The following is a 26874-nucleotide window of genomic DNA, read 5'->3' as shown; positions in this document are numbered from 1 at the left end:
TAGAAATGCTCCAAAATTACTTGAAATTATAATGACTTCCGTTGAAAGATAAGACTCCTGTAACCTTTGGGTGACGGCAACAATATGCAGACAAAACAGTTTTGTGGTACTGTATAAGCATAATGACCCTAAAAGCCCTTGACTTGTAATTGAAAGGTTCATTTTTAGGGAAAAAGAGCCACCCCTTCTAGTAGGTTGGCTTCACTCCTGCTGTATGCAGGTGACTGATTGTGATCAAAATCTCTGGGTTTTACAGGAAGAACTACTACAAATACGGGAACGAGTGAGCTAGTGAGACAGAGAGAGAGAGTAAGAGAACGAGAAAGAGCGGAAGAAAAAGCAAACAAACCTTACTGGAAGAGCATGTCATTGGCTTGTCATTTGCTGACTCTGACAAACAAAAATGTACTTAGAGAAGCACAAAGAAGCAGGAAATTATGACCTGTACACATTTAACCTCATATAAATATAGCAACAGTATACCTGTGTACATGCACCAACAAATATGTATGAACTACATCTACGTTTGCGTTGGGTTTGCCATCGCGGCTCCTTGTGCTAAGAATGAAAACACACACACACACACACACTGGCAGAGTGCCCTGATAGTAGTAGCTAATTTGCCACATTCTCTTCTGATTACTGGCATTGCTACTATCACGTTGACTTAAGAGAGACTGATTGCACCTTGAAAGAGAAAGTGGAAGAGAAGTGTTCCCTGCCTGCAGGAGCTCAGCAGGAGCTCACGTGTGATATATACACATTTGTATGGTCTATTTTCAGCCTCAGGGTTTATGGTTATTGGAAAGGCGTCACCCTCTCTCTGTGCTTTTCCGAGAAGGAGTCAATATTTCTTTGTCTCTCCCTCTGTTCACAGCTAATCCAATTTTGTGTCAGAAAAACGGCTCAGCTGAGGCACAGCATATTTCTCAGGCCTGTGCACAGCAAGCATGTGGACAAACACGCAAGCGCACCACAGGATAGGCGAAAACAGTAGCGACAGGGGAGTTTTCATCCTTGTTAAAAACAAAGAGATAAATCTAAATTAATCTAAAGAAACAAACTAAAGACTGTATAAAACTTAGAAAGTCCGTTTGTGAACACATTGCCATATGTAAATAAAACAAACATTAAAAAACAATATTTATTTAAAAAAAAACAGGAAAGTCATTCCATCATAAGAAAAAATGTCCCTTTTTTTCTCACAATATGGTACTGCAAAATAACCCACCTACTAGCTACGCATTCAACACTAGGAGAAAGTAAAGATTTAATACGCCACTTCCGATACATGCAAAGGCAGCAACCGCCTCTTTTGAGTTCCCGCTGTTGCGCCACACCAGCGAACAGACGCCAATGCTGGCCAAAACTGCTTAAGAGTGATGAGGAGAGAGAGCGCCATCTAGCCACCAAGAAAGATTGTATCCAATTGTGCTCCATCGGACTCCGGCCGCTGATGGCTCGGGATTCAAACTTACGACCTCTGGACCTCACAACCATAGTGGTAGCTGACCACTGTGCCTCTCTAGCCTCAGCCCCAGCCTAAATATTATTATTATTATAATTATTAATTAAACAAATTTAAAGAATACAAATTTATTGGTCATGGCCTTTTTCACATATCTGTATTGACAAACAATGACATCTGCATCTAAAAATGTTAAAATGTTTGTGTATGCATTCTTCAGGTTGACTACCACCCTGTCACACTAACTTGTTTCATCTATAAATAATGTACTGTTCCTTTAAATGTCTTTACATTGAGACATGAACAAAAAAGCTACTTTTACATTTATAATTTGTTACTTTTAAATAAATTAATAATAATTAAAATTAATTGGCATGTGTGACATGTCAAGAACTTAAACACATGAAAAACTATGGATCTTTTAAGGTTGAAATTTAACCCTTCAACACATACAGTATATGGCCAAAAATATTGGGACAGCAAGACATAATACCTACAGGAGCGTTTATGACACCACATTCTAAATGCATAGGCATTAATATGAAGTTTGTCCCCCAACTTTTATGCACTGTGCGCATTTATACACTCGGCGACCCCACTCTGTAATTTTACATGGTCTGCCGAGTTGCTGTGGTTCCTAAACTTGATGAACTTTTTAGAACCACCCATTCTTTCACTATGTGTGTAAAGTCAGACTACATGGCTAGGTGCTTGATTTTATACACCTGTGGCAATGGAACTGTATAAAGCACCTGAATTAAATGATTAATAATATTAATGATTAATCAGCATTTTATGCCTGAGGTGGGAAAACATATGTTTTTGGATCTGCATGGTGTGGATTTGTAGAAAATATAGAAAAAGAATAATGACACCCTTTTTATCTAAAACTGCAACAAAAAAAACAACAACTTTGAGCTATTTCACCCAACTGCTTCTGTCCTGCATCTTACACTGATATAAGAGTGCAATTGTTAATGATGGGTGTATGAAAGGGCCTGCTGTTGGAGCATGCCGCTGCATTACTGTAAGATGCAGATGCAAGAACTAAGGATCTCTGCAGAATGAAGACCAGGGCTTTTTATAACAAGCACACACACATACACATACACACACATGTGGTTTGTGCTTATGAAAGAAAAAAGGAGCGTCAGTGACCCTATGGCTTATGTAACACTCCTGGAGAGATCTGATAAAACAAACAGTAGGAGATCGAAAGGCATCACTTTGAACTGTAGTCACACAGGCCTTTACTATAACAACCCAGAATCATGTGGTCTATCCGCTTTTACTGGAATACCTGAGGAATCCCATCTACTGCCAGGAATCAGGTCTTGAAGAAGAAAAAAAACAAGAGAGAGCGAGCAAGAAGGAGAGCGAGAATTGCAGGATAGATTTAGACCAGGGCAGGTGAAATTAAAGCAGTGCTGTTGTCCTGGCGCCCTTGGTGGCATGCATTTTTCCTAATGGAAAGCGGGAATCCCTCGCTCATGAAACCAACAGATGGGTGTATGGGAGTGATATTTTGCGGAAATCTGCATAAACACTGACAGGAAATGAATTGCTGCAATATAATTGAGCAAAGGTCTATCAGCCACTAAAAGGAGCCGCCTTGTAGCTGTAAACTGCTTAAGTAATAAAACTGGAAACAGAAGTGTGACTTTTGAAAGGGGTATCATTCATTTTGAACTGTAGATATGTTTACTGGGAAAATGCCTGTGCATCTTATACTGCAATTACAGTTCCTTACAAGGTACTGCACTGTCCACATATTTTGGGTTTGATCAGAATTTCAGCTTTTATTTCCAGATTTTTTTTTATTTATCTTGAAAATACCACGGCAGCTTGGATGACAGACAACATAATCGGTAAGTATTGGAATAGTTTTAAAAGTAAACAACGCTTAATATTTGGTTGCATATGCGGTACAAGCAATAACTGCATCAAACTGCCAACACACATTTCACTCCTATTGTCTGCTGCTTTTCTGCAGCTTTTTCAGTTGTTGTTTGTTACTGGGAGCTTCTCCCTTCAGTCTCCTCTTCAGAAGGTGAAATTGAGCTTAGCTGGGTTAAGGTCTGGTGATTCATTTTGTTTTTCTCCTAATAAAGTGCTTTGTTGTTTTGGCAGAGTGTCTTGAATTATTGTCCTGCTGCATGATGAAGCTCCTCCAGATTAGACTGGACACATTTCTCTGTAAATCGGCTTCTGTAGACTTCTTAATGAATCCTGCTGGTACCATCGTGAGTTACATCATCAATAAAAATAGTGACCCCATTCCTGAAGCAGCTATGCAAACTAAAGCCATGGCACTACATCCTCAGTGCTTGACTAATAAGCAGATCCTTTCTTTCTTCACACTTTGGCTTTTCCATCACTTTGTCTCACCAGTCTATAAACCTTTTAAAAACATTTGTGGACCAGCGTTGCAAATTCCAATCTGGCTTCCAATTCATGAGCGATTTGCTGAGTGATTTGCATCTTGTGGTGTGGCCTTTTTATTGCCTTCACAATCCCTGCAATGTAAAGGTTCTTGGTAAAAACTGTTGTTGTTAGGTTTTTCATCACAGCTCTCATGATTTTTTTTTGTTAGTTTTTTTTTTTACTAATGGCCGTTGTTTTTTCTTTACTGAATGCTCAAATGTCTGATTGTTCAAACACTAACTGGTGTCTTTTCTTTTAGGACTTTTTGGCTAGACAATGGCTGACTGGTTTACCCTCTTTTCTCAGATTCTAAATGGTTTACTTTTCTGCCATAGACAACTCTCTAGTCATCATGTTGGTCTATCCTTTTTAACAACAAATGCAGTCTTTAAAGGCAAAAAATCTTTTGAGCTTACCCATACCCATACCTGTCTTGGAAGATTACGCATAACACGTGCACTCCCTTCTATCCACTCTCTGGTCCCTAGATCCTCCACTGCTATTTCACTGGCTGTCTCTTGCCGTGCCTGTTCTTTCTCTTCCCTGACTTCCCCGGACTCATCTGTGTGATAAAGTAAACCCTCAAGAACACACACTACATATGTCTACACACACACACACACACACACTCTCACACACACACATACATACATACATATATACATACATACCGGCCACAAGATATTATTAGTTGATTATACAGAATACTATATTTGATAAGGTATGCAAAGAAACAGAAGGACTACAATCTGTAATTATTGTAACTGTAATAATAACTGTAATAATAATAATAACTGTAATTATATTAACTACAGATGATAAACAGAGCTGATAAAATGGACAAGGAGATGTACCTAAATACTTTACTAATGGTTTACTAATGGTACTAAAGTATATTTATATAATTCTGTTTTTAAATACACATATAATAAAATATTCACATTTACACAAACGTTCATTGTACTAGCAGGGTTTTGCAGAGGCGCTACACTTAGTGTAATGTAATGTAACCAGGTTAACAGGTTTACATTACAGCTTACAGGTTACATTGGGGCAATAGTTTTGTCATTTTTACATTAAATAAAGGTAATCAAATATTAGATTGTAAGTTTGCTTAAGTTAGTTTCAACACACTAAACTACTACTACAGCTATCTTTTGTCAAGTGTATTACGTTGCGGTAGATATTCAGATCTACTGCGTACACAGTAAACTTCATCTAGCGTTAACCAGAGCTGTATCCCAGGGGTTCTCACGCCAGCTAGTGTCCCAGTGTCCCAGTGAGCTAATGCTTAATTATGCTAAACATGTCACTCACTCACTGCTGACTCACCTGACACATCGTTTTCTGTGGGTGAGGGCTTCTTTAATATATATATATATATATATATATATATATATATATATATATATATATATTCATCTTTAGCTAGCAACCTAACTTGAACTGGCTCTGCTGCAGCTACCTATACATCCAGGCTTGCTCACTGAGGTGACAGACCGAATGCCTGACAACACAACTCTCTTGACAGGACAGACAGACACTAGATGGTGATCATTTGCAACTATGGGGCAATTATTTCGCCAGTCCAGTCAGAGAAATGGACAATGTTATTTTTAAAGTTATTTTGAAGAAAAAAAATTCGGGGTTTTTGATCAATCATCCGGGGCTTGAGCCCCATAAGCCACCCCCTGCTCCGCCACAGCATTCAGAGCTGTTCATTATTAAGACACCCAATCTAACAGTGCACGCACGGGCAAGAAGAAACACACAGCTCAATTGTTTTGTTCAATGGAAAAACAGGCCGGTGCACACCGTTACAAAAAAACACAGTTGGCTCAAAATGTTCAAGGGCATGTGGAGAAACAAATGCAAATGTCATGATGCAAATACTTTTTTTTCCCCAATTAAATTCAAATGTATTTGTATAGCACTTTTTTCAACTGACGATATCACAAAGCAGCTTTACAGGAATCCAGTAATGGGACAAGAGATCAACAAATCATAAAACATAAACATTAAAAACCCCAGTGAGTAAACCAAAGGCAGTAGTGGCAAGGAAAAACTCCCTCAGAGCTGGAAAGAAAGAAACCTTGGGAGAAACCAAGATTCACAGGCTCATTCACTCTGGTCAAAACTACTTATATATTTATTTATTTATTTTTTTACATTTTTTTTAGTTTTATTTTTTAATAGAAAGTCACTGTACCACATAAGATTGTTCTTCTACTCAGGTGTGCTGATATAATCATAATATAATGCAATTAATATAATCAATATTATATTAGTAATTAGAAAGTAATGATGATTAATGTTGATAATAATAATAAAGGTAGCAAATAGTTAGAGCCCATGTAAACTTTAACATCGGTAGGCAGATAGCAGTATTAATCGTCTCTTCTGGCAAGAAATACAGAAAAAGGAGAATGTTTAAACAACAATAAGCACCATGTAACTTTCAAATAATGTATTTGGGTCTTTCACAATGGATACATGCCAGCTTAGAATGATATTAACAGCAAGTAAAAAATCTATAACTAGAAAATGGCTACAAATACAACCATCAACTGTAAAGGATTTTCTCGGTGTGGTCTACAACAATTTTTGACACGGAGAAACTGACTTTTTGACATGAAGGAACAACTTTTCCTAAAAAAGATGGAATAGCACAAAGTGGAAAACACTGAAAGTTTTGTGCATACAGCTTAATAATATTACAATAAATAAATAAATGTGTGGGTCAAATAAAAAGTTGAAAATAAATGAAAAGAATAAAAGAAGAAATTATGAAGAAATTATCTCAAACTCAAGTGTGTTTGGTATAACACAGTAACTGCCATTGCCAGTCCTTTTTTTTTGGGGGGGGGGGGGGGGGGTGCTGTATATTGCCTAGACATCAATAGTTAGACTTGTGGTGTTGAGGTTTAGGTCAGTTGTGCTATTGATGAGGTTTGGAGGTTTAGGTCAGTACTATGTGTTGACAAAACATGACAAGTGGCATGTGCTAGAAAAGGGGGCTTGTAATGTTTGTGTTTGTATTGTTGCTGTGAACACGCCACCAAAATAGAGACATTAGATTCTAGACACAGCTTATGCTCATTGAACCATGCCCTAACTCACCCCTGCTATGTTTAGCCTTTATGTAAAGTCTCTAAGCGGGAAATGATGTGGCCAGCACTGCAGGACACTCTGGCCATTTTGGGTTTTATAACGCTGGTCAAATATAGCAGCTGAATAATGTAATCAGCCCAGCCTCATCTGATGCAATCGAATGTGATGCAGCAATAAAATCAGCCATATAACATGTGTCGGTTTTATTAGATAAATCTATTTGCAGATAATACGCTATCTTATCTACTACAGGAAAGTGCAGAAACCGGCCCTTTGTACAATATGCAAACGCTAGGCTTTTAAAAAAAAAAAAATTTATAGTGAATTAGAAAAATGTATATGAATGAGTAACAAATATTGCACTTGTTTTTAAACTATGAAAAAAACCTACATTCCTAAAGTAAATATTACACATGTACATATAACATAATGTTTGTATGCATAGTTTTGGTTGGAAAAATATGCAATGCAATCTGTGAGTAGAATCTTGCTGCAGAGAAAAAAAAACTCAAGAATGAAGGCAACCCTTTCAAACCGACTTCCAGTAACTACCCCCCACCCCCCACCCCTTACTGCATTGCAATGACAGCTTTCACAACAGAGCACTTTTCTACCGTTGTGTAAAAATGCCGCCAGAACACATTTCGTGAGCATGAAACAAAGAGTGTATCAAACTCAAATACACACACTCTGAAAAGACTTCCTTGAGGCCCATAAACAGAAGGACCTCCACTGGGAATTCTGGCCAAATTAACATTCCTAATAATCTAACACTATTTACTGCATCTACATTACGAATTCTGCACACGGCAGTGCTTTTGTAGATGCCACCCACGATTGTTCTATTACCTTAACCTTTAACCAAACTCACAGCTAGAGATATTCAAAGCATTGGCAAAAGGCAAATGAGCTTTTCTGCAGCAGTTCTGGGTCATGTCCAGCCTCCAGAGGTACAAGCAGAAGAGCCTGCCATGGCACTGAGCCAGCAGGACAAATGTGCTCATTAGAATACAATGTGAACACAGAGTGCCAGCGGACACACCCACCTCTCCACTCCCCTTCCCACCATCATGCCTCTTACTGGAAACCTGGGCAGCTGTTCTCTTCACTTTCGCAGCCCAGCCTGACACCTCCTGTAGGCTTTTATTAGAGTCAGCCTGACAAAGCTGGCCACTGTAAACACAGCCAGTAAAGGCCTGGAAACCTCCACTCCTGCCTGCATGACCTCACAGCATCAGGAGGGCCGGCCTGCCTGTGTGGTTGTAAATGGGAGCACATTACTTAAAACTATTTAAATGTGACACCAGAGAGTCCAGACACATTACAGAGTTCTGCTGACAAATGATCTGTGACGTTATTGTCTATTTAGAGCAAGGTTGTTAAGTATGTGTCTTTGTGTGTGTGTGTGTGTGTGTTATTATGAGGACCAAATGGGCCTCACATTGATAGGACAACATTTTTGAACAAGCAAGGATACTTTTTAAGGAAAAAACTAAAAGAGCAGAAATTCAGAGTTTAATGTTTTAGGTTTAGGTTACTGAGATTAAGTTTAGGGTTAGGTGTAGGCTACTGAGGTCTAGGTTAAAGTTACTAAGGTTAGGTTAAGGGCTAGGTTTAGGTTTAGATTACTGAGGTTATGTTTAGGGTTAGGATTAGGTGTAGGCTACTGAGATTAAGTTTAGGTTTAGGTTACTAAGGTTAAGTTTAGGTTACTGGGGTTATGTTTGGGGTTAGGATTAGGTGTAGGCTACTGAGATTAAGTTTAGGTCTAGGTTTAGGTTTAGGTTACTAAGGTTAGGTTTGAATTACTGAGGTTATGTTTAGGGTTAAGTGTAGGCTATTGAGGTTGAGTTCAGGGCTAGTGTTACTTGTAGGCTACTAAGAGTTAAGTTTAGGGCTAGGTTTAGGTTACTGAGGTTATGTTTAGGGTTTGGATTAGGTGTAGATTACTGAGGTTATGTTTAGGGTTTGGATTAGTTGTAGGTGACTGAAGTTTTGGTTAGGGTTAGATATAGGTAAGTGTGGTAAAGGTTAGGATTAGGATTAGGTGTAGGTTACTGAAGTTTTGGTTAGGCTTAGATATAGGTAACTGTGGTTAAGGTTAGGAGTAGGTTTAAGGTTACTATTGTTGGGGTTAGGACTAGATTTAGATGTAGAACTACGTAGTTACACAAAAATCAGTGGCAGTCCTCACTAATGCAGTAAAACAAATATGTGTGTGTGTGTGTGTGTGTGTGTGTGTGTGTGTGTGTGTGGGTGTGTGTTTTATAAGCCTGTAATAAGTTGTAACAATTACACCAATAAGTCTATAATAAGTCACTACAACAACACCATAAAGGCATGAAAAATATCACTGGCTGACAAAGAAGAGAGTGTGCGCCATCGCATGGACAAAGTGAGAGTGCTTTACAAACATCATACCTAGGCAAGATAGGGGCCAGCAAGAGGCCTATGTTGCTGGAGAGGTCCTATAGAAATAACAGTAGGATGTATTAACATTAAATTAATATTAATACATAAATATAAATATGTGATTAATAGTCATTATACATTTCAAATCAATGGCCCTGACCTCCCCTTCAAAAAATGGTTCTGTCCTCCTGAGGCTGAAAAGTAGTAAAGCAGTGTTACTCCAGCAGAGGACGCCAGCCTATACACAGAGAGGATTAGTGCAGGGTCGTAGTTCCTATTATTGTCATTTTTTCTAAGATAAAATACCAGAGGAGTGAAGGTGATGTTCAGTTAACATCAGTGAACAGATCAGACTACCAGCAGCTTTTATTTTTGTGCTAAACATTATTGCAAATTATTAAAAAATAACAAAGAAAGAAAAGAATTTGCTGAAATATCTTCACAAGTCGCTCAATTACTTTTATCTAATTCACTGATGAACAGCTTAAAATCTGTTAAACATCTAAAAAACAACTAGAGCTTTTCTATATTGTCAACATCTCCCTGCTTTCAATGATCAGAGAGCGTCCTCTACTGGCAGTCTTTTTTTTTTTTTTGTCTTTTTACAAATATAGCAGTAGCCTGCCTCATGCTGTTTGAATTTTTTTCTTTTCTGATAGTTGGTTAATGCAGTTCCCAATAGTTTGTATGGTGTATTCACATAATGCATGCTGGGTATTGTAGTGAAAGTCAGCTCTGTAGCCTTTTCCAGCTGTTTTTGTAAAGAAAACGGCCAAAACTTTTGACATGGATTAGTTCATCTGTTTTTGTTTAGGTACTGCTAGTATTCAGAGAGGCAGCGCACTCAGTCTGTGAGGTGAGGTAGGATGGCATGACAAATGAGCTGAAATGAGGAAGTTTCTCTGGTCCTTACTTCTAAACTGTCTGTTTTACTTTTTATAAAAACTTAAAGGAGCAGAATGTTCAGCTTTTGAATACTGAGGTTAATCTTAGGGTTAGGTTTAGGTGCAGGTTACTGAGGTTAAGGATAGGATTAGGTTTAGGTGCAGGTTACTGAGGTTAAGGATAGGGTTAGGTTTAGGTGCAGGTTACTGAGGTTAAGGATAGGGTTAGGTTTAGGTGCAGGTTACTGAGGTTAAGGATAGGGTTAGGTTTAGGTGCAGGTTACTGAGGTTAAGGATAGGGTTAGGTTTAGGTGCAGGTTACTGAGGTTTAAGGATAGGGTTAGGTGGAGGTTTCTGATATTAAGACTAGAGTTTAGGTGTAGGTTACTGAGATTAAGATTAGGGTTCAGGTGCAGGTTACTGAGGTTAAGGTTAGATTCTGCCAAAATACTCAATCAATACAATTTAGCGCCCCTCTGGCCCTTAGAATCGTCCTGACTTTCCTCCACATGGCGCCTCTATTTCTTGAACTGGTGCTTAGGGGTTCTATCGATGTATCATGTTCTACTGCTGATGCCTTTCAGTAGGCTCTAGTCAATGATTGCCGAAGGCAACGAATCCAAAGTTCTTGCAAATCAACGAACCTAGCGCTACCTGTAAACCCTGAGACTCTGAGTGTGGAGAACCCACTCTAGATTTTAACCATGACTTCTAGCACACCCCTCGTTTCTATTCGTGCTCTCATACGATGCACAAACCGCTTTCCGGCTTCGCTCAGCAGTCGTCCTCTCCGCCGTGTCCTGAGAGCGGACCCGGTGAGATTTTACTACGACCGTCCCGGAGCAAGAACCGGGGCGGGATCTCCAGACAGTAGCGGATCAGCCCCGGTGCACACGGTGGACCTCCGCAGCGACACGGTCACCAAACCGGGGGCAGCGATGCGCCGAGCCATGGCAGAGGCCGAGGTGGGGGACGATGTTTTTGGAGAAGATCCCACGATTGCTGGTTAGAAATATTACCCACTTATATCTCTATAGTTAATTAGCTAGTTTTGCGTAGTGTGTAGTAAGTTAATGAATAAGTACTTACAGACCTGCGGTACCAGAGCAGGACCAGAGAGGGGCGCAGGAGATCCCCCCCGTTTACTGTACATACGGTCAGTTTGATAATTAGCTAAACCAACGCAATTATTACAGAATTTATAGTTTCATCGTTAAAATTTAAACAACCAAACAACTACTTTGTCCTTATGTGTCCTATAGGTCTATATACATATATGTATATATCAGCTAAAAGACTAGTAATGTAAAAAAAAACTGCACATTTATTCTGTCGTCTACACGATGCATCAGTATTATTTGGCTATTTTAATTTAGCCAAAGTTAGTAGTTATTTTACAGACTTTACAATGTAGTAATTTTATTATAGGATTATAGTTATTGAGGTTGCTGCTTAATATTTGTGATTAATTCCTGTGACTCGCAGAAGAGGGCTCTAAACCCTCTGTGTCAAGATGACAGGCTGTAGATGAATGGGATTGCCTGCAAAGATGGCATCACGAGTTGCCTAAAGTCTCATAAACTGACAAAAATTCAGTGTAAATAAATGCAGAGACACAATACAGCTATTTTCGTCCCCAATCTGTATCATTTTATGTGAATAATTCGATCTATGCTGTTTTTTAATGGTTAAAAAAACTCTCTTTCTGTTTTTGTAGAACTGCAGAAGATGGCAGCTGATATTTTTGGCATGGAGGCAGCTTTGTTCATCCCCACAGGGACCATGAGCAATCTGATTGCAGGTAAGATGGATGGTGAACTGTGCCCAGAGGTTAAGTTAAAATTAGTTTCCATTCTTCACTGGTAAAAGCATAGGGGGAGAAAATGGACAGAGGTAATAATATTTTTTCACTGTAACCCTCAGAAGAACAGAGAGACTCACATTCTTCGTAAGCTTTTGAGTATGAGCATGAAAGTGTGGCTACCTAAAACCCGAACCCAGAAAAGGTTCCTAAAGTTCTTCAAGATAGACTTGCCAGAATTTGGCAGACAGTGACATCAACCATTCAGCACGCATGTGAAGGTATAAGGAGTAGCACTCATATTAAAGATTAAAATCAGTACTTAAATAACTGAAGAATTTATTAATTCTATGACTTATATTAGGCATAAAATTTAGAAAAAATTCTTGATCGTTTATACTGTACATCATTTTTAAGACATAAGAACTAAAAATGATATTGAACCTGAAAAATGTGCATTGTTATGACCCTAGTGCACATGGATGTAAGCTGAGTGCAAAGTGCAAGCACCACAAAAATGTTATGTCACTAGGCACATTGTCATATTAACATATTCAGTCACATCACATTGAAACACTACTGTATGATATCGAATCAATCCTTGAATTGTGTGTAGTGCTGTATGATAACCCCTTAAAATGATTTGGGATGCTTTCTTTGAAGTCTTACATGTCTGTCCATCTCTCTCTCTCTTTCTGTTTCACAGTCATGGTGCATTGTAGGGAGAGGGGAGATGCAATGATAGTAGGTGATCTCTCTCACCTGCACATATATGAGCAGGGTGGAAGTGCACAGGTAAGATTTATAAATGCTTATCACTGAAGACATTTAATTCATTTAATATACACCATATGTCCAAAAGGGTTCTCAGGAGGAGATAAACATGAACCTATTGTCTCCATGCCTAATGCCAAGATTGGAATGTGGACTAACTAGTGCCTCGTGCACAATGGTGCTGATCTATGTATATTTTCACTGCAGGTTCTGCAGGTTTTCACATATTTAAAATGTAACAAATCAGTCTGTACAAATGTTTTTCATGGTCAATCTACAGTCAACTCCAGAATGTTGCCCAAGAAACCAGACAAAAAACATTATCTTAAAAAAACAATAAAATACAAAATAATGATTAACAACTGTTTGGAGGACAAACAGCTTTTCTTTGCTTTTATTCATTTTTGCATAAATAAAATTACTTTATATTGAAAATAGTGTTTTCTTTTAATGAATTCTTTTAATTTTCCTTTTAATTAAAACACTGCTAAAAATAACTGAAGTAATTTGCTTCTTTTGTTTGCACCTATATCCAGGATGTTCATTGCTGGTAGATGTCCAGGGATTCTTTAGAGTTTAAAATGTTGAGCATAGCCAGATTATTTGCATAGTCAGATTATATCATTATTTAAAGATGTTTATTGTTCATTTAAATTACAACATTTAAATTAAATGAAACATTCTTGCAAGATTAATATTTTATTTTAACATCACATGTTGCTGGAATCAATGTCAATGCCCAAAATATTAATTTATGAATTTCAATGAATGTTTTTAACCATCATTGTAAACCACAGTTCCAAAGCTAAACAGTTAAACCAATAGTCCAAGAAGTCCATTTTGATTTGCTCCAATGAGGCAGACTCTGAAGAACATGCATTTTCTGATGTCATGCAATGCCATATTATCTTTGGGTCTGATCAGGGTGTGTTGGATGTTGATGAAAGGCACCTGCTCTGATGCATTTTCCCCAGCTTGCAGGAGTACACTCCACTACAGTCACGACTCTGCCTAATGGAACGTTTGATCTGGACCAGCTGGATTCAAAGATTTGTCACGGTTACCCTGATGCTCACTACTCCCGCTCCCGACTGGTGTGTGTGGAAAACACACACAACATTCTGGGCGGACGTGTTCTCCCAATCTCCTTCCTTCAGGAGGTTAGAGACGTATTACAAAGTCCTATTATATTAGTCAGAATGACATGTGGTTCATTGGAAATACGCAGATTTATGTAGAGTTTGTGTAGATCGTGTGACTTAGGAGATATTATTTAAGCTGGGTATGTGAGGTCAAAGCAGTGTTTTTGTACTATGTAGTCCTATATGTTAGGCTTTATGAAGTGTATGTTAGAGTGTCCATCTGTTGATATTATGTCTAGTAGTACTTTATGTATATCATTCTCTCTCTGTGTGTTAGCTACGTTCTTTAGCAGATAAATATGAGCTTGCGGTGCACATGGATGGTGCTAGATTAATGAATGCAGCAGTGGCACTGGGTGTACAACCGTCTGTCATACTGAAACACTGCCACACTGTCAGCGTCTGTCTGTCTAAGGTAAGACTGTTCTCATTCAGTCCTTAATACTAAGTTTGTTCTTTTCACACGTTAAATGGCCTATATAGCGTACTGTATTACATGACACGGTGCCTAGAGGGCCTCAGGAACCTGCAAGGAACCTTTTTCTTTAAAAAAAAAACTTTTCTTGTTGTGTTCCTCAAAGGCACCTTAAGAGGATCTTCCACAGTTTCAAAATGAAGAACCTCCAAATGTTCCTCACAGTATAGTATATATTGATAGTGATTTTCATATTTTACATAAACATTATTATGCTGCCAATTTAGAAATTAATGAAATTTTCCATAAAAAAATGTATAAGCACTATAAATACACTATGTGTCCAAATGTTTCTGGACACCCCTTCTAACTTTAGGTTGCACCCATTGCTGACACAGATGTAAACAAAATGCTCACACATGGCATGTCTAGTACCTGTAGAAAAGTATTGCCAATAGAATAGGACTCTCTTGAGCAGATAAACATCTATTTTTGTGCCATGTGTGGGCTAGAGAGCTATAAAGCCCCCCAGCATTGCGCTGTAGAGCCGTGGAACTGTGCTGTCTGAATGATGGTGCTCTATCCAATACTTATGGAAAGAGGTGAGGTGGGATGAATAAAGATGAATAAAATTAATTTGTAAATCTCTACGAATTTAACAAGTTGATACGAATACTCATCCTGCTTACTTTATCAAATTATAAGAAAAAAAGTAGAAGAAATAAAAATACCCAGAAATGGTTCCTCACACCTAATGACTAACGCGTTGACATGCAGCTTCTGATTAATTATAGATTTCTTACATAAATCATGTACACAATAGAGATTTACCTGCATAATAAAGGCAGTGTAATGTTATGTAACCTGTTGGAGCGTTTCTGCTGTCCATGTAATCAAGCTTCTTTGTTCTACACAATATTGAATCTCATGGCTGGCAGCAGGCCTGTAATCATGCTCTACCATCCAGGATTTGAGACTCCCTGCCTGTCTCTCCAGAAGAAGTAAGCTCTGTATTGCTATTCACTTCATTGCTCACATGCAGAGTTGCCTGGCTGAAGTAAACCCAATCACACTTGCCACTTAATGTGTGGCAGAGTGTGGGTGTCAAAGAGGATATTTGCATTTTAATTACAGGACTTGTTTGTATCTTTCAGGAAATGAGCCTTCTCTTTTGCATAATTTTTACTCTTTTCCTGACACTGAAAGACATCAAATGAAATACATGAATAGATATTACTAACAGATTGCTGTTTTTGTCCCTTAACACCAGTTCGGATTAGAAGTTAGGATGCAAACTCCCTTACTGTCCATATTACACGTCTTATGGCCTGCATTGAATTTGGATTCTTCTTTTTGTGCTTGTCAAAGGACGAGAGGAGACTCGCTCTGGATTCAGTTTGTTCGTTTATTTGGAGCTCTCAGTAACACCAGAGTTCAGTGGCTAATTTATATAGTCCAAAATGTGCTTTGGTACTGACCACTGCATACCGGAAAAAACCCACAAGACCTGCGTGATGTTTTGAAAATGCTCAGACCCAGTCGTCTAGCCATCACAATTGTGTCAATCTGCAATCACAAAGTGTCTCAGATTCTTATTCTTACCCATTTGTCCTGCTTTTAACACATAACCTTAAAGAACTGACTTTTTACTTGCTGCCTAATATATCCACCCCTTGACAGATACCACTGTAGATGAAGATTATAAAAGTTCTTCACTTGACCTGTCAGTGGTGCTAATGACTGATCAGTTTATATACTGCATGACCCAAGGAAAAAGAAACAAACAAACTACAGTTCTAGAATCAGTTCTATCTGTCATACACCCTCCTATTGTAAAGTTCCTATTAAGAGTGGGAGAAGTATTTAGTAAAAATCATTCCCCTGGTCATCATGTGCTGGTCATCATATGCTTACTCTGTATGTTGTTTGTAATTTGCAAATTTAACTCAGTTCTTAATGCTGTTGAGAATACAAATAATAAAAACCATATTCGAAGACAAATGATTATTGTTGTTTGATTCAGCATGGTTAATTTGTTATGATGTCTGTCTTTGGTAGGGACTGGGGGCACCAGTGGGCACCATGCTTGGTGGGTCCAACGACTTCATTCAGAGAGCGCTGCGTGCTCGAAAAGCACTGGGTGGTGGAATGCGCCAGTCAGGTATTTTGGCTGGAGCTGGTAAGATTGCCCTGTCAGACATGATTGGTAGACTGGCCGAGGACCACAGGAACGCCAGGGGCTTTGCTGAAGGTGATGTAAAATTTATGACTAAAGTCATTATAACTAGACTTATGTGAATCAATAGCGTATTTGAGATGGGTGTCTCTGTGGGTTCTACTGGATGCACACACTGTCTCCTGTAACAATTCAAATTTTAAGTGGTCATGCAGGGACTTATTCCAACAACCATTAGTTGCCATAAAGGCTGCATTGTTAGTTTCTGTCATTTCACCTGTAAGTTGCCAACTGATTGACTCATTGGTTTCAGGAAAGATAACTAGTTACTAAATATATACAGTACCAGATATGTTATAAATGAGGAGACCGGCCACTCGTTAAAACATGAATGTGAGTTCTCCTAATGCTTAACATGGCGTTTGTTTATGGATAAAGTCCCGTCATTCAACAATTAAAAGCCAATCTCTTCTTGCATGACGTGTGAATGGTCTTAAAGATGGCCACCGAGTGAACAGACTTGGCTATAAGGACAAAAACTGTGCAAAAGTTTTAGTCATCTGTTAAATGGAGTTAAAAAGCTCAGTTTCTTGGCAGCAAGTGTTTTTTTTTTGTTTTTGCTCAATAAAACACTAATATTTGAATAAATACAAATATATTCAAATTTAAATAAATACATTTAATACAAAAAGTGGTGGTTTTATGTCACAGCGTTCATTAAAACACTTCCATCAGTTTGACAAATGATTGCTTGAGTTAAGTTAAACTAGGTGAGCTGGTGGTGGTGATGAACAAATTCATGTGCTGGCTGGTGGCGTCCAGGAGAAATCTGGAACCTCTGGAGGCTTTGTTCTTCAAACTAGCTCACCAGATATCAACTATTATCTTCAAAAGAAAACATTCTTGTTACGTTTTACTGTATTTATGTTTACCTGCATCTGGTCAAACGTAAACATTCTAAAATGGATAAGTTTGGGGAAAAATCTGTATCCAAAGCTATACAGTGATTAAAGTATGAGAGAAAAATCAGTCTAATATAAAGTCTCAATGTTTACTTGCAGTTCTGGCACAGTGCGACCCTCCTCTGTACCAGGTGGACTTGGCTGGCTTGGAGACGAACATTTTTCGATTCTCCCTGCGAGATCCTGAGCTGAGTCCTACTGAGTTCTGTAAGCTGATGGGAACAGTGAACGAGGGGGAAGTAGAAGCTCTGGGTCAGGGAGTGTGTGTCCTGATGTTTCCTCATGTTGGAAATACTGTGAGAGCTGTGTGGCATCTGGACATTAGTGAGGAGGACACTCAGCTGGCTATAAAGAAAGCACAATTTGTGGCCCAGCAGCACAGCTTAAGGTCACAAAAAGGCAGATGAAGCCACAGGAGAAATTGCCAATCACCTACTAAAGACACATAAGCTAAATAATGGATACATTTGTGGTACCTTGGAATCAGCACCTTGAACTTGATTTTGAAAGATTATTTTTTTACTTTTTATAGCCTGATAGGCCTTTTAGTAAATTTGTATTTTACTAAATTTGTATTAAGCATTTTTAACAGATTATCCAGCATTAGTATATTCTAATTTCAAATGTATCACTGCATTGCAAACATAGACTGAGGCTAATTTAAGCCATTTGAATCTGTCTGTATATATAAAACAGTGCTCAAAACTATTCTCACCAGTTAGATGGCCAGTATACTGTATGTACAAGGTTCCAGGGGGCATGCACAGCTTTCAATTAGTATAGATATCAAAAATATGTATTTATATACAACCAGCAAAAATAATTGAAATAAACTCTGGCAGAGTCCCTGAAACCCTAGGCATAAATGATTAAGAGACACGCAACTCACTTTAGGAGGCTTTCTCATTTTTGGAGTAATTGGCTTTATCACCAGGGTTTATGTAACAGTGTCCCATAAGTGTGTAATACGCTCATTATAGAGATGGATTGTCATGACGACTAGAATGAGATTGCATTTGTTGTGCTGCAGCTCCAGAGGAGGCTAGGCCCACATGCTAGTAGCAGCACATATCTCAGAGCCTTCATATCCAGAAGGCTTGTTTGTGCTTTACAGCATTGCTATGAATCTGAGTCAATGGCATGTAATGTACAAATTGACAGAATGTATTAAATTGTGCATCCTGCACATAAACCTTGTATTTGTGTTAAGGTTTATGGTCTGATCAATAGTTGCCTATGGCAACAATATGCCCTATCATTCTCATGTTAATAATTCTCTTTCCTAAAAATAGATAGCTGCAACTACTTCGTACACAGTGCTGGCGTTTTACATCCTTTGGAATAAATTGCTGCTTAATCGGAGATACTCTGCCGTAGTGAACTTCAACAGTGTGCTCTGGCACGTAATTAGCTCCTCAGTATGTAAAATAAGGTTGCAGTGGCTAAACACAGCATACACAAGCTAAAAGGAAAAGGCTCATTAACCAAATAAATAACCAAATAACACACTGTTTCCAACTTGTAATTTATGGTGCTTGAAGCATGGAACAAACAGGGGAGACTAAATTAAACAGCCCAAAGAGACAATGATCACATGTTTACTAGAAAAGTACATTTATTTAGATTAAAGGAGAGATAACTGAATTAAATAAAGAAAAATAAAGATTTTAAAAATGTGAGATGTGTTGACATCACGTCACATTTTGTCAATTGCAAAATGTAGTTTCTAATAATGGTTAAGCACCTCCTTTACCTAATAACAGTGTCAACCCTGTCTGGTAAATATTACCAAAACCTTTGCTCTGTTTTACATCATGTATGTTGAACCCAGATTTGAACCTATATAAGCTACAGTTTTCTATCTCGAATGTGGGACTGTCAGTGTTGTGTACTGCTTAGACACGAAGCACAGAGTTAGTGGGCGAGTGGGCTACCGCAGACGAACTGAGGAGACTCAGTGGAATCTTTACCTGACAGGATTGGCTTACTAAATTAAGGGACTGCGCAACCGACTACTAGAGAAGAGATAATGCCTGTGACTTTTTTGTTATGTTTTAGCTAATAACCACTTCCAGATTTCTTTAGAAATAGAAATGTCTGTTTTAAATGTGCCACAGAATTTTATTCTGTATTTGTTTTATTCAAAAATGGCCCAATATAATTGTATATGTCCAATAAAAACCTTGCTATTCCAGCCAAGAATAAAGTAGCTAGGGTAGTCATTGCGTTTTGCCTCAAAAGGTTTTCAATGGTGGGCTGGGTATACGTCTTTTTTGGGGATCCAAATATAATAAGTCAAGTCTGGGGTTTTGGAATTAGCCTGTTTTACAGCTCTTATTTGGTTTTCAGTGAAGAAGCAGCAGTGTTCACAGTACAGTTTTTCATTCTAGGACACTGTTCAAAATACATGAAATATCTGCCAAAACTGTTTTAAGATCTCACCAAGCTGCTTTAAACAAACAACAGCAAAATGTCCATCAGTCACTGCTGTCTTCCATAATAAAGAATAATTTGGTAATAAAAGGTAACATGCATTGGCTCAATCGTCAGGACAAAAAGGTACTTCAAAATTGCTGTCTGTAGAAGGAACTGGTATTCAGTTTAGATAAGAAAAAATACAGGGACAAAGTATGCTAAAACAAGCACTTTTCAACTTGACAAATACATGCAGTAATTACTTTTAAATAGCAATGCTTTGAACTGGAAACATGCATGTCTTATATGGGGGCCACCGTTTCCTGGTACTGGGGTAATTGGGCCAACCTGGCAGCAAGCAGCAGGAGTAGACCGGTTATCACTTCTAGAATAAAGGAGAGCCAGGCCATGCCCATTGACCAACCGAATGACGTGTGAACCAGAGCCATCTGCTCCGGCCCCATCCTCCTTTCTGTTATCTCCAGAGCCTGCTGCGAATACCTGATGTACAGACTTACACCAGAGAGAGTAAGAAGACCTGAGAACAAACACACAAGTTTCCAGTTAGGTCCACCTACCCTGTACCAACAAGTATTTGCCATATCTTATTAGGCACCTACCCTAAAGTTGTATGTAAAGATTTGGGCACCAATTGAAAAAAAATACATTTTATGTGATCAAAACCTGCCTCAAAATCCATCTTTAGAAATACAAACTTTAATACTGCTCAATTTAAAGAATGACAGAACGTGTCACTTGCCTAAGGGTGCCCAGACATTAGAATAAAATGGGACACTAAAATGCTTTATATACATATATAATAACTGATTAGCCCACCTATTGCTATGGGAGTCTTTTGTCAGTATTTTTTTTTACTACCATAACACTGTATGCCAAATCAATACAACAGTGCTAACATGCTACTACCATGTTTGTGTCCCTTCTATGCTGAAAACAATATCTTGTCAGTGGTGGGACCATGTTGCTTTCTTTGCATTGAAAAATGTGATGTAGGATTTAATTGGTAAACTGCAACAAAGATCAGAAAGGAAGAGCAGCATTCCCGTTTTTCCTTGTAAACTGACGCTAATGAGATGTCATTGGACTAACTGTCTAACTGTCAACTCTGTTACATTAAGTAGTTTCTTTGGTTGGATAGCACCATGCTGATGATGGAGGGAGAGAGAGCAAGCCCAGTTATGCTCTCTCAGCCACAGATAGCTCTAGCATCATCTGGGCTAGAAATGGCGACCTCCTGATGATGGGAACAGCACTTGGACTGCTGCGGCATGGGAGCCAAATAATATTTAAATATAATATATGGTATCTTTTTTTCATTCTAAATCATTAATAAGGAGCCATCAGTACAAACTATAACAACCATAACACCTGTATATAAGAAAACGTTATCATTAAATATCAGCTTATCAACTGTTTTGTGCATTCTGTCTTAGTGTCTTATATGCTAGACTTGGACCCCGACTTGACCACCTAGTCACCTCATCTGTCTTGAGTATCTGGATATCTGGATTAGGCCAAGCCACATGAAAAAATGCAAGGGTAAACGCATCCAAGACTCTGATACAAATCCGATCGCTCAAACCACTTCCGGAGGTCGTCTGAGACGCATTTGAGCCACGTTATATCAGTGTAAACACATCCGTCTCTCTAAGAAACATTTGCCTACCACCAAAACCCCTCCCAGTATAACCGAAACACCAGTAGTATCTGCCGCGCAATTAACTAATTCACATATTCCATCCAAATCAACAACCAAATTTAGATCTGACTAACCAGAGACACCTTTGACTACCATGTGTAAATGCAATCTAATCAGGAGACAACCCAGATACTAGTCGCATGAAGTGACCAGGTGTAAACGGGGTCTGAGTTGCGAGTTTTAAATATTACAAAACTGTACGTTTCTATAGAGTTTAACTTTCTGAGTTTAACAGTCCTGTGAACTTCCAACACATCTCAGTTATTTGAAGGACACTCTGCTGATTCAGATGTGTAGTGTTGCTGGGGCTCTGCATCTGATTTAGATGACTATAACTCACCTTTTACAGCCCAACCGGCCAACATGGCTGCAGAGATAAATCTTACACACTCTTTCAGGTCCACCTAATTATGTTCTCAAGTTGACTCAAACAATGCAAGCATTTGCCAAAGAACAGATATAAATCTAGTCTCATGCCATGCCAGTGTGCCAATCGTAACCATCAACATGCTTTATAATAGCACTCAGCAGATGAACTACCACATTCTACGTATAAGAGCTGCATCACAGGAACGAAACTGACTCGCCAAGCGGCCTGGGCAGATCTACTGCCCCGTTGAATCAGGGCAGAGCTCATATCACCGTTACTAAAGCACCCTCGGATGACCTGATTCTCAGGCAGCAGGCAATAGAACCAAATCACCATTAGAGTGTGCCTCTGTGGAACTGTTGCGGCAAAACCACATCTAGTTAAACTCCGACAGAATGAGGCTGGATTTTCACACCAGCTGTAAACTTAGGAGGCAATAAAGAGTGAAATTAATGCAAGTTCTAATTAGCAAAAGTAGCTATAATACAAGATTGGAACAGACTGAATGAATGTGGAATTTATACATTAATTTATTCAGCTAAACACATCAAGGTTTTTCCACCTGCCTTTGCAATAGATGAGAAGACATTTGGAGACACGGAAGTATTAAATTCTTGATACATACAAGCAGTGAAACTGAAACCTTTGGGTTGAAATGACTGCTGAGTGTGATTGAAATAAAATGCCAATTCCTGTTGTGAGCTTTCTCTTGCCTTGTTCGTTCTTTTTCACTGTGCCGATCAATTTTGGCCTAACATTTCAAGAACAATAGAGAAACTCGCAGAATCCAGCATCTGCCCTGTGCGCCTCTCTCATGGTCAGTGGGAGATGGAAATTTGTGCTCTATGATCACCAAGGGTGGCCCATTGTATGTTTTGGTTTTTGCAATGTGGATCTACTCATGATTATTTGTTAACAAAGCTGGTCTTTCTCATGTTTCAACAGTACAAAGCACTTGTGTTGAATTAAAGCAGCTTTATGTAGCATTTGTACCTTAAAATAACAGCTTCAAAGTCCAGCTGATGCTCCGCTGGCATGTAACAGGGAGAACAGTGCAGCTATCAAAGCTACTTCAGGCTTGGCCTGCTGCTAACAGCACTGTGTAACTTTGGTGAAGTGGGTAAGACAATACTGTGACAGTCCACATGATTCTTTAATAAAGCTGCCAGTTTTTGTAGCTTTCTGCTTGTAAAAGGTATATGAGAAGTATGTCCATTAGTGGTGGCTCAAAGAGCGATTTCCACTTCCTGACTGTAGGGGGAGCCCAGGAACGAGGAAATGCCAATTCTCGCATAAAGCTGCTTTAATACAGCGAACATTGGAGACTAGCATTTTGAATTAGCCTGAAACAGAATGAAGACTGAGTTCAGAAGTGAAGTAATATACTTGACCTCAGGACACACAGTGACTAAGAGAAAAGCAGACGCTTAGAAATTTAGTTCATTTACATTCCATGTTTGACAGTGTTAAACACATCCCATGTGCCCCTCATTACCGCTAGGATAAGTGTAAAGCATTATTTACTGGCTGCCCCTTATATTTCAGGACAAGGAGACCTTTATGTGCGTCATACGCTTTTGAGTGCCAATTGAGAGGACACTATGCCACAGGCTTTGAAATGCTGTTTGTTAACAGCAAACTGACTGTATCTCTGTAGACCGCTGAGGACGTGACATGCATTTCTCCTCTGAATGGTGATGGTTTCTCTGAATTATGAGGTTGTTAAATTAATATTGCTGCAAGCAGGCAAATGTTGATGTGCATTGAGTTGTTAGAAGACTGGCCCTCACAAACCGGCAAGCTTTGTCAAGTGTGGTACTTAAGAGGCTTTTGCAGCACTAGCAAACAATTTGAAAAGCTGTTTTTGGACTCTTCTTACAGATGGTTAAGCTTGAACATAATACATCAGTGATTTCCAAACCTGCTCCTGAGAAAGATATCATCCCACATACTTTGAGTCCAACCTTAATCGTCCCCACCTGATCCAACAAATTTCTACCTCCAGAAGTGTGTGACTGGCTGAATGGAGCAAGTTAGATTTGGCTTGATTTGAGTTGAAGCTTGCTGGAAAATGGTTAGCGGGTTAGAGACCACTACAGTATAAAAACCCCTTTTATCAATATTAATATACTGATTTCATTCCATCCATTTTCCAAAAAAGTACTATACTCTGATTAAAAGCATCTTATTTTGTAATCAAATTCAGGCAGGACATTTTAGAACATTCAAGAAAGAGGTTCACCCCCCCACCCCCTTGTAAAACAGATAAAACTGGAGATGAGGAAAATGTAATAACGCTATTCATTTCTCCCACAGGTATTAGAAGCTAATTCGCTGTAATAACATCAGTCCCAAATCTCTTAACAAAATTACTCCTTGTGAGTTAAATTTTTAAGACCGCAAATTTCCTCTCTGGCTTCCTTCCTGTTAGTGAGCAAAAGCACAATACTCATTAAGAGCTATCAGAAATTGCAATCACAAAATGCGTCATTCCGCTGTATATTACATGACCACTACCTTCAAATAACCAGTTAATGGGCTTTAGAGTCTTACAATGCTTTGAGGCAACACTTGACGCAGAAAAACATTGCTGTTCAGCCTAGGTGAGATGTAAGTCACTTCTACAAGATGAAACTAATCCAACAAGGACATGCAGACTTACTGAAAGGCTGAAACTTACTGCAGAGGAGAAAGTAGGAGGCGGCACCCGTGAGAAGAGCTCTACTCCGGGCCAGAGAGCTGACCAGACCACATATTCCTCCAAACACTAATAGAACCAGACTCAGGGGCAACAGAATGGCAATCACATTATGCATGTCTGCATGAAAGAAGGTGAATTACAACAGATTAGGTTGGACTGTACGCATCTTCATGTAGATATGTTTACTGGGCTATGTTAAGCAAAGCACACCCTGTTAAAAATTCCAGCTACAGACCAGCTTCTGCTGATAGCTGGTTTTAGATTGTGTAGGCTGGTCTTTGAGGTCAAGAAGGTTGAAAAGCTGATCATCCAGACAAAAACATACTCTGTGCTGGTAGATCTTCTGGTTAAGCAGGTTAACCAGTTTAGTTCTGTACTGGTGGACAAGAGTGGTCAGATTTTTGTGCTGGTCCACCAGCTTGGTCGTGACAGGCATGTTGGTCAAAAAATGTGGCCATATTGGTTGACCAGCTAAACCACCAAATGAAATCATACCCTTTGCTGGTCAGTAGCTGCGATGGTCAACCAGCTTTATCAGTTTGTGCTGGCCAGGCTGTTTTTTTAAGAGGGTAACTGTGTAACTTTAAAAGATCTAAAATAGTCCTTTATTAAAAGTTAAGTATGCACTTACTTTGCATGTGTATTTCTGAGTCTGAAAAGCTCGGTGGGGTTTCTGAGAAGGGCTGAACATCTATAATAAAAGACAGCAACATTATCATCCACAAAAAGAAGAGATGGTCACAAGTTATGGCATCTTTCCAGCTTTTAGAAGACAGAACAGTAGAATACTGTGTTGAAATGGGGTAACATGCAGGTATCAACTGGCAAAAGACACTCCGGCTGAAAAATCCAGCTCACACTGGTTTCAGATGGTTTAAGCTGGTCATTGATGGTCAAGCTGGTCATCCAGGCAAATGCATAGCCTGCTCTTTGCTGGTAGGTCAGCTGGTTTACCAGTTCTTGACCAATGGGACCAAAATGGTCGCCCAGATGGTCATACTGGACCAGATTGGTGAAGCTGGTGAAGCTGGTTAACCGGATTGGTCATACTAGCTTGCTCATGCTGAAAACAGCTCAAACTCGAAAGCAAACATAACTTTATACTGGTTAAGAGCTTAGCTGGTCAACCACCAGCTTCGCCAGCTAAGTAGCACAAACATCAGACATACTGTTAGATCACTATTAGTCCAGTGGACGTTTACAGATATAGACAGGAAAAAAGGCAGGAAAAAAAAAATAGACATTGTCTTACCATCACTCACACCCCAAAGTCCAGAATGCAGGTGATTCGGATCTGTGTGATTCGCGCGCTTGTCGTCTATAATGTACCAGTACTCGGTTCCTATTGCGAGCGCTAGAAAGCAGAAGCTGAGGATGCCAGTAACTCCAGCGGTGACGACCACAGATCCGAACCCAACTTTCATATCGAGCTGTGTCTGTTATGAAAAGCTGAACGGAGGACGATCCAGACAGCAAACTTCCACCACTTACACACAAAAGCAATGAAGTGCACTGTAGTCACTCCTCGCGCTCTTATACCGATGGTAGTGACTGAGGGAAACATCCCACCGCGCCAGTAAAGACGTTCACGACTATTAGTTCCTCGAGCGCGCGACCCCCCGACACAAAAGAAGGCACGCGCTCCGCGGTCCCTCACGGCAGCGTCTGTACATATGGCTTCCTGTGTTACAACTCAGCCAACACTGCTCGTCTTATAGGGCGTTGTGTAATGCCTCAATCGTTTATTTTATTCGTTTTGTAGAAAATAAAAGTATCGGTACAATAGAGGCTTTAACCCTCCTATTGAGTTCCGGTCAGATTTGACCGACGGACACTGTAAATGAATAAGCGCGTGGATGTTTGTGCGCCCTTAGTGCGCCTAAACCTGACCAACCACATGGGGTACCACAGCAATCACTTGACAATATGTTAGCAACCACCTGAGACACCATAGCAACCTCCACTGCTTAGAAGTGGGAACCACTTAAGTCCGTTTACACCTGGTCACTTAACTGGCCTCGAGTTTTAGGAATCTGGATTAGACCAAGACTCATTTAAACCAGATACAAATCTGATCGCTTAAACCTCTTTAGAAGGTG

At 39.2% G+C, this 26874-nt stretch overlaps 2 protein-coding genes across 2 annotated transcripts; one reads left to right on the top strand and one right to left on the bottom strand.

The window, feature by feature from the left end:
• Positions 1-10899: 10899 nt before the first annotated feature.
• On the top strand, positions 10900-19779 carry tha1 (threonine aldolase 1). Its single transcript, XM_072667996.1, has 7 exons — positions 10900-11304; positions 12017-12100; positions 12807-12895; positions 13849-14034; positions 14294-14431; positions 16490-16682; positions 17669-19779. Exons 1-7 carry the CDS (start codon positions 11004-11006, stop codon positions 17974-17976), a joined length of 1299 nt encoding a protein of 432 aa, XP_072524097.1. The 5' UTR covers positions 10900-11003; the 3' UTR covers positions 17977-19779.
• Positions 17151-26407, bottom strand: tmem235b (transmembrane protein 235b). The gene is made up of 4 exons (XM_072667998.1): positions 26028-26407; positions 25407-25466; positions 24755-24892; positions 17151-20522 (listed from the first exon to the last, which is right to left on the bottom strand). The coding sequence occupies exons 1-4, from the start codon at positions 26197-26199 to the stop codon at positions 20287-20289; spliced, it is 606 nt and encodes a 201-aa protein (XP_072524099.1). The 5' UTR covers positions 26200-26407; the 3' UTR covers positions 17151-20286.
• Positions 26408-26874: the final 467 nt, after the last annotated feature.

Source organism: Salminus brasiliensis, chromosome 22 (assembly GCF_030463535.1).
Source record: "Salminus brasiliensis chromosome 22, fSalBra1.hap2, whole genome shotgun sequence".
NCBI classification, from domain to species: Eukaryota; Metazoa; Chordata; class Actinopteri; order Characiformes; family Bryconidae; genus Salminus; species Salminus brasiliensis.
This window is presented reverse-complemented; position numbering and strand designations above follow the sequence as displayed.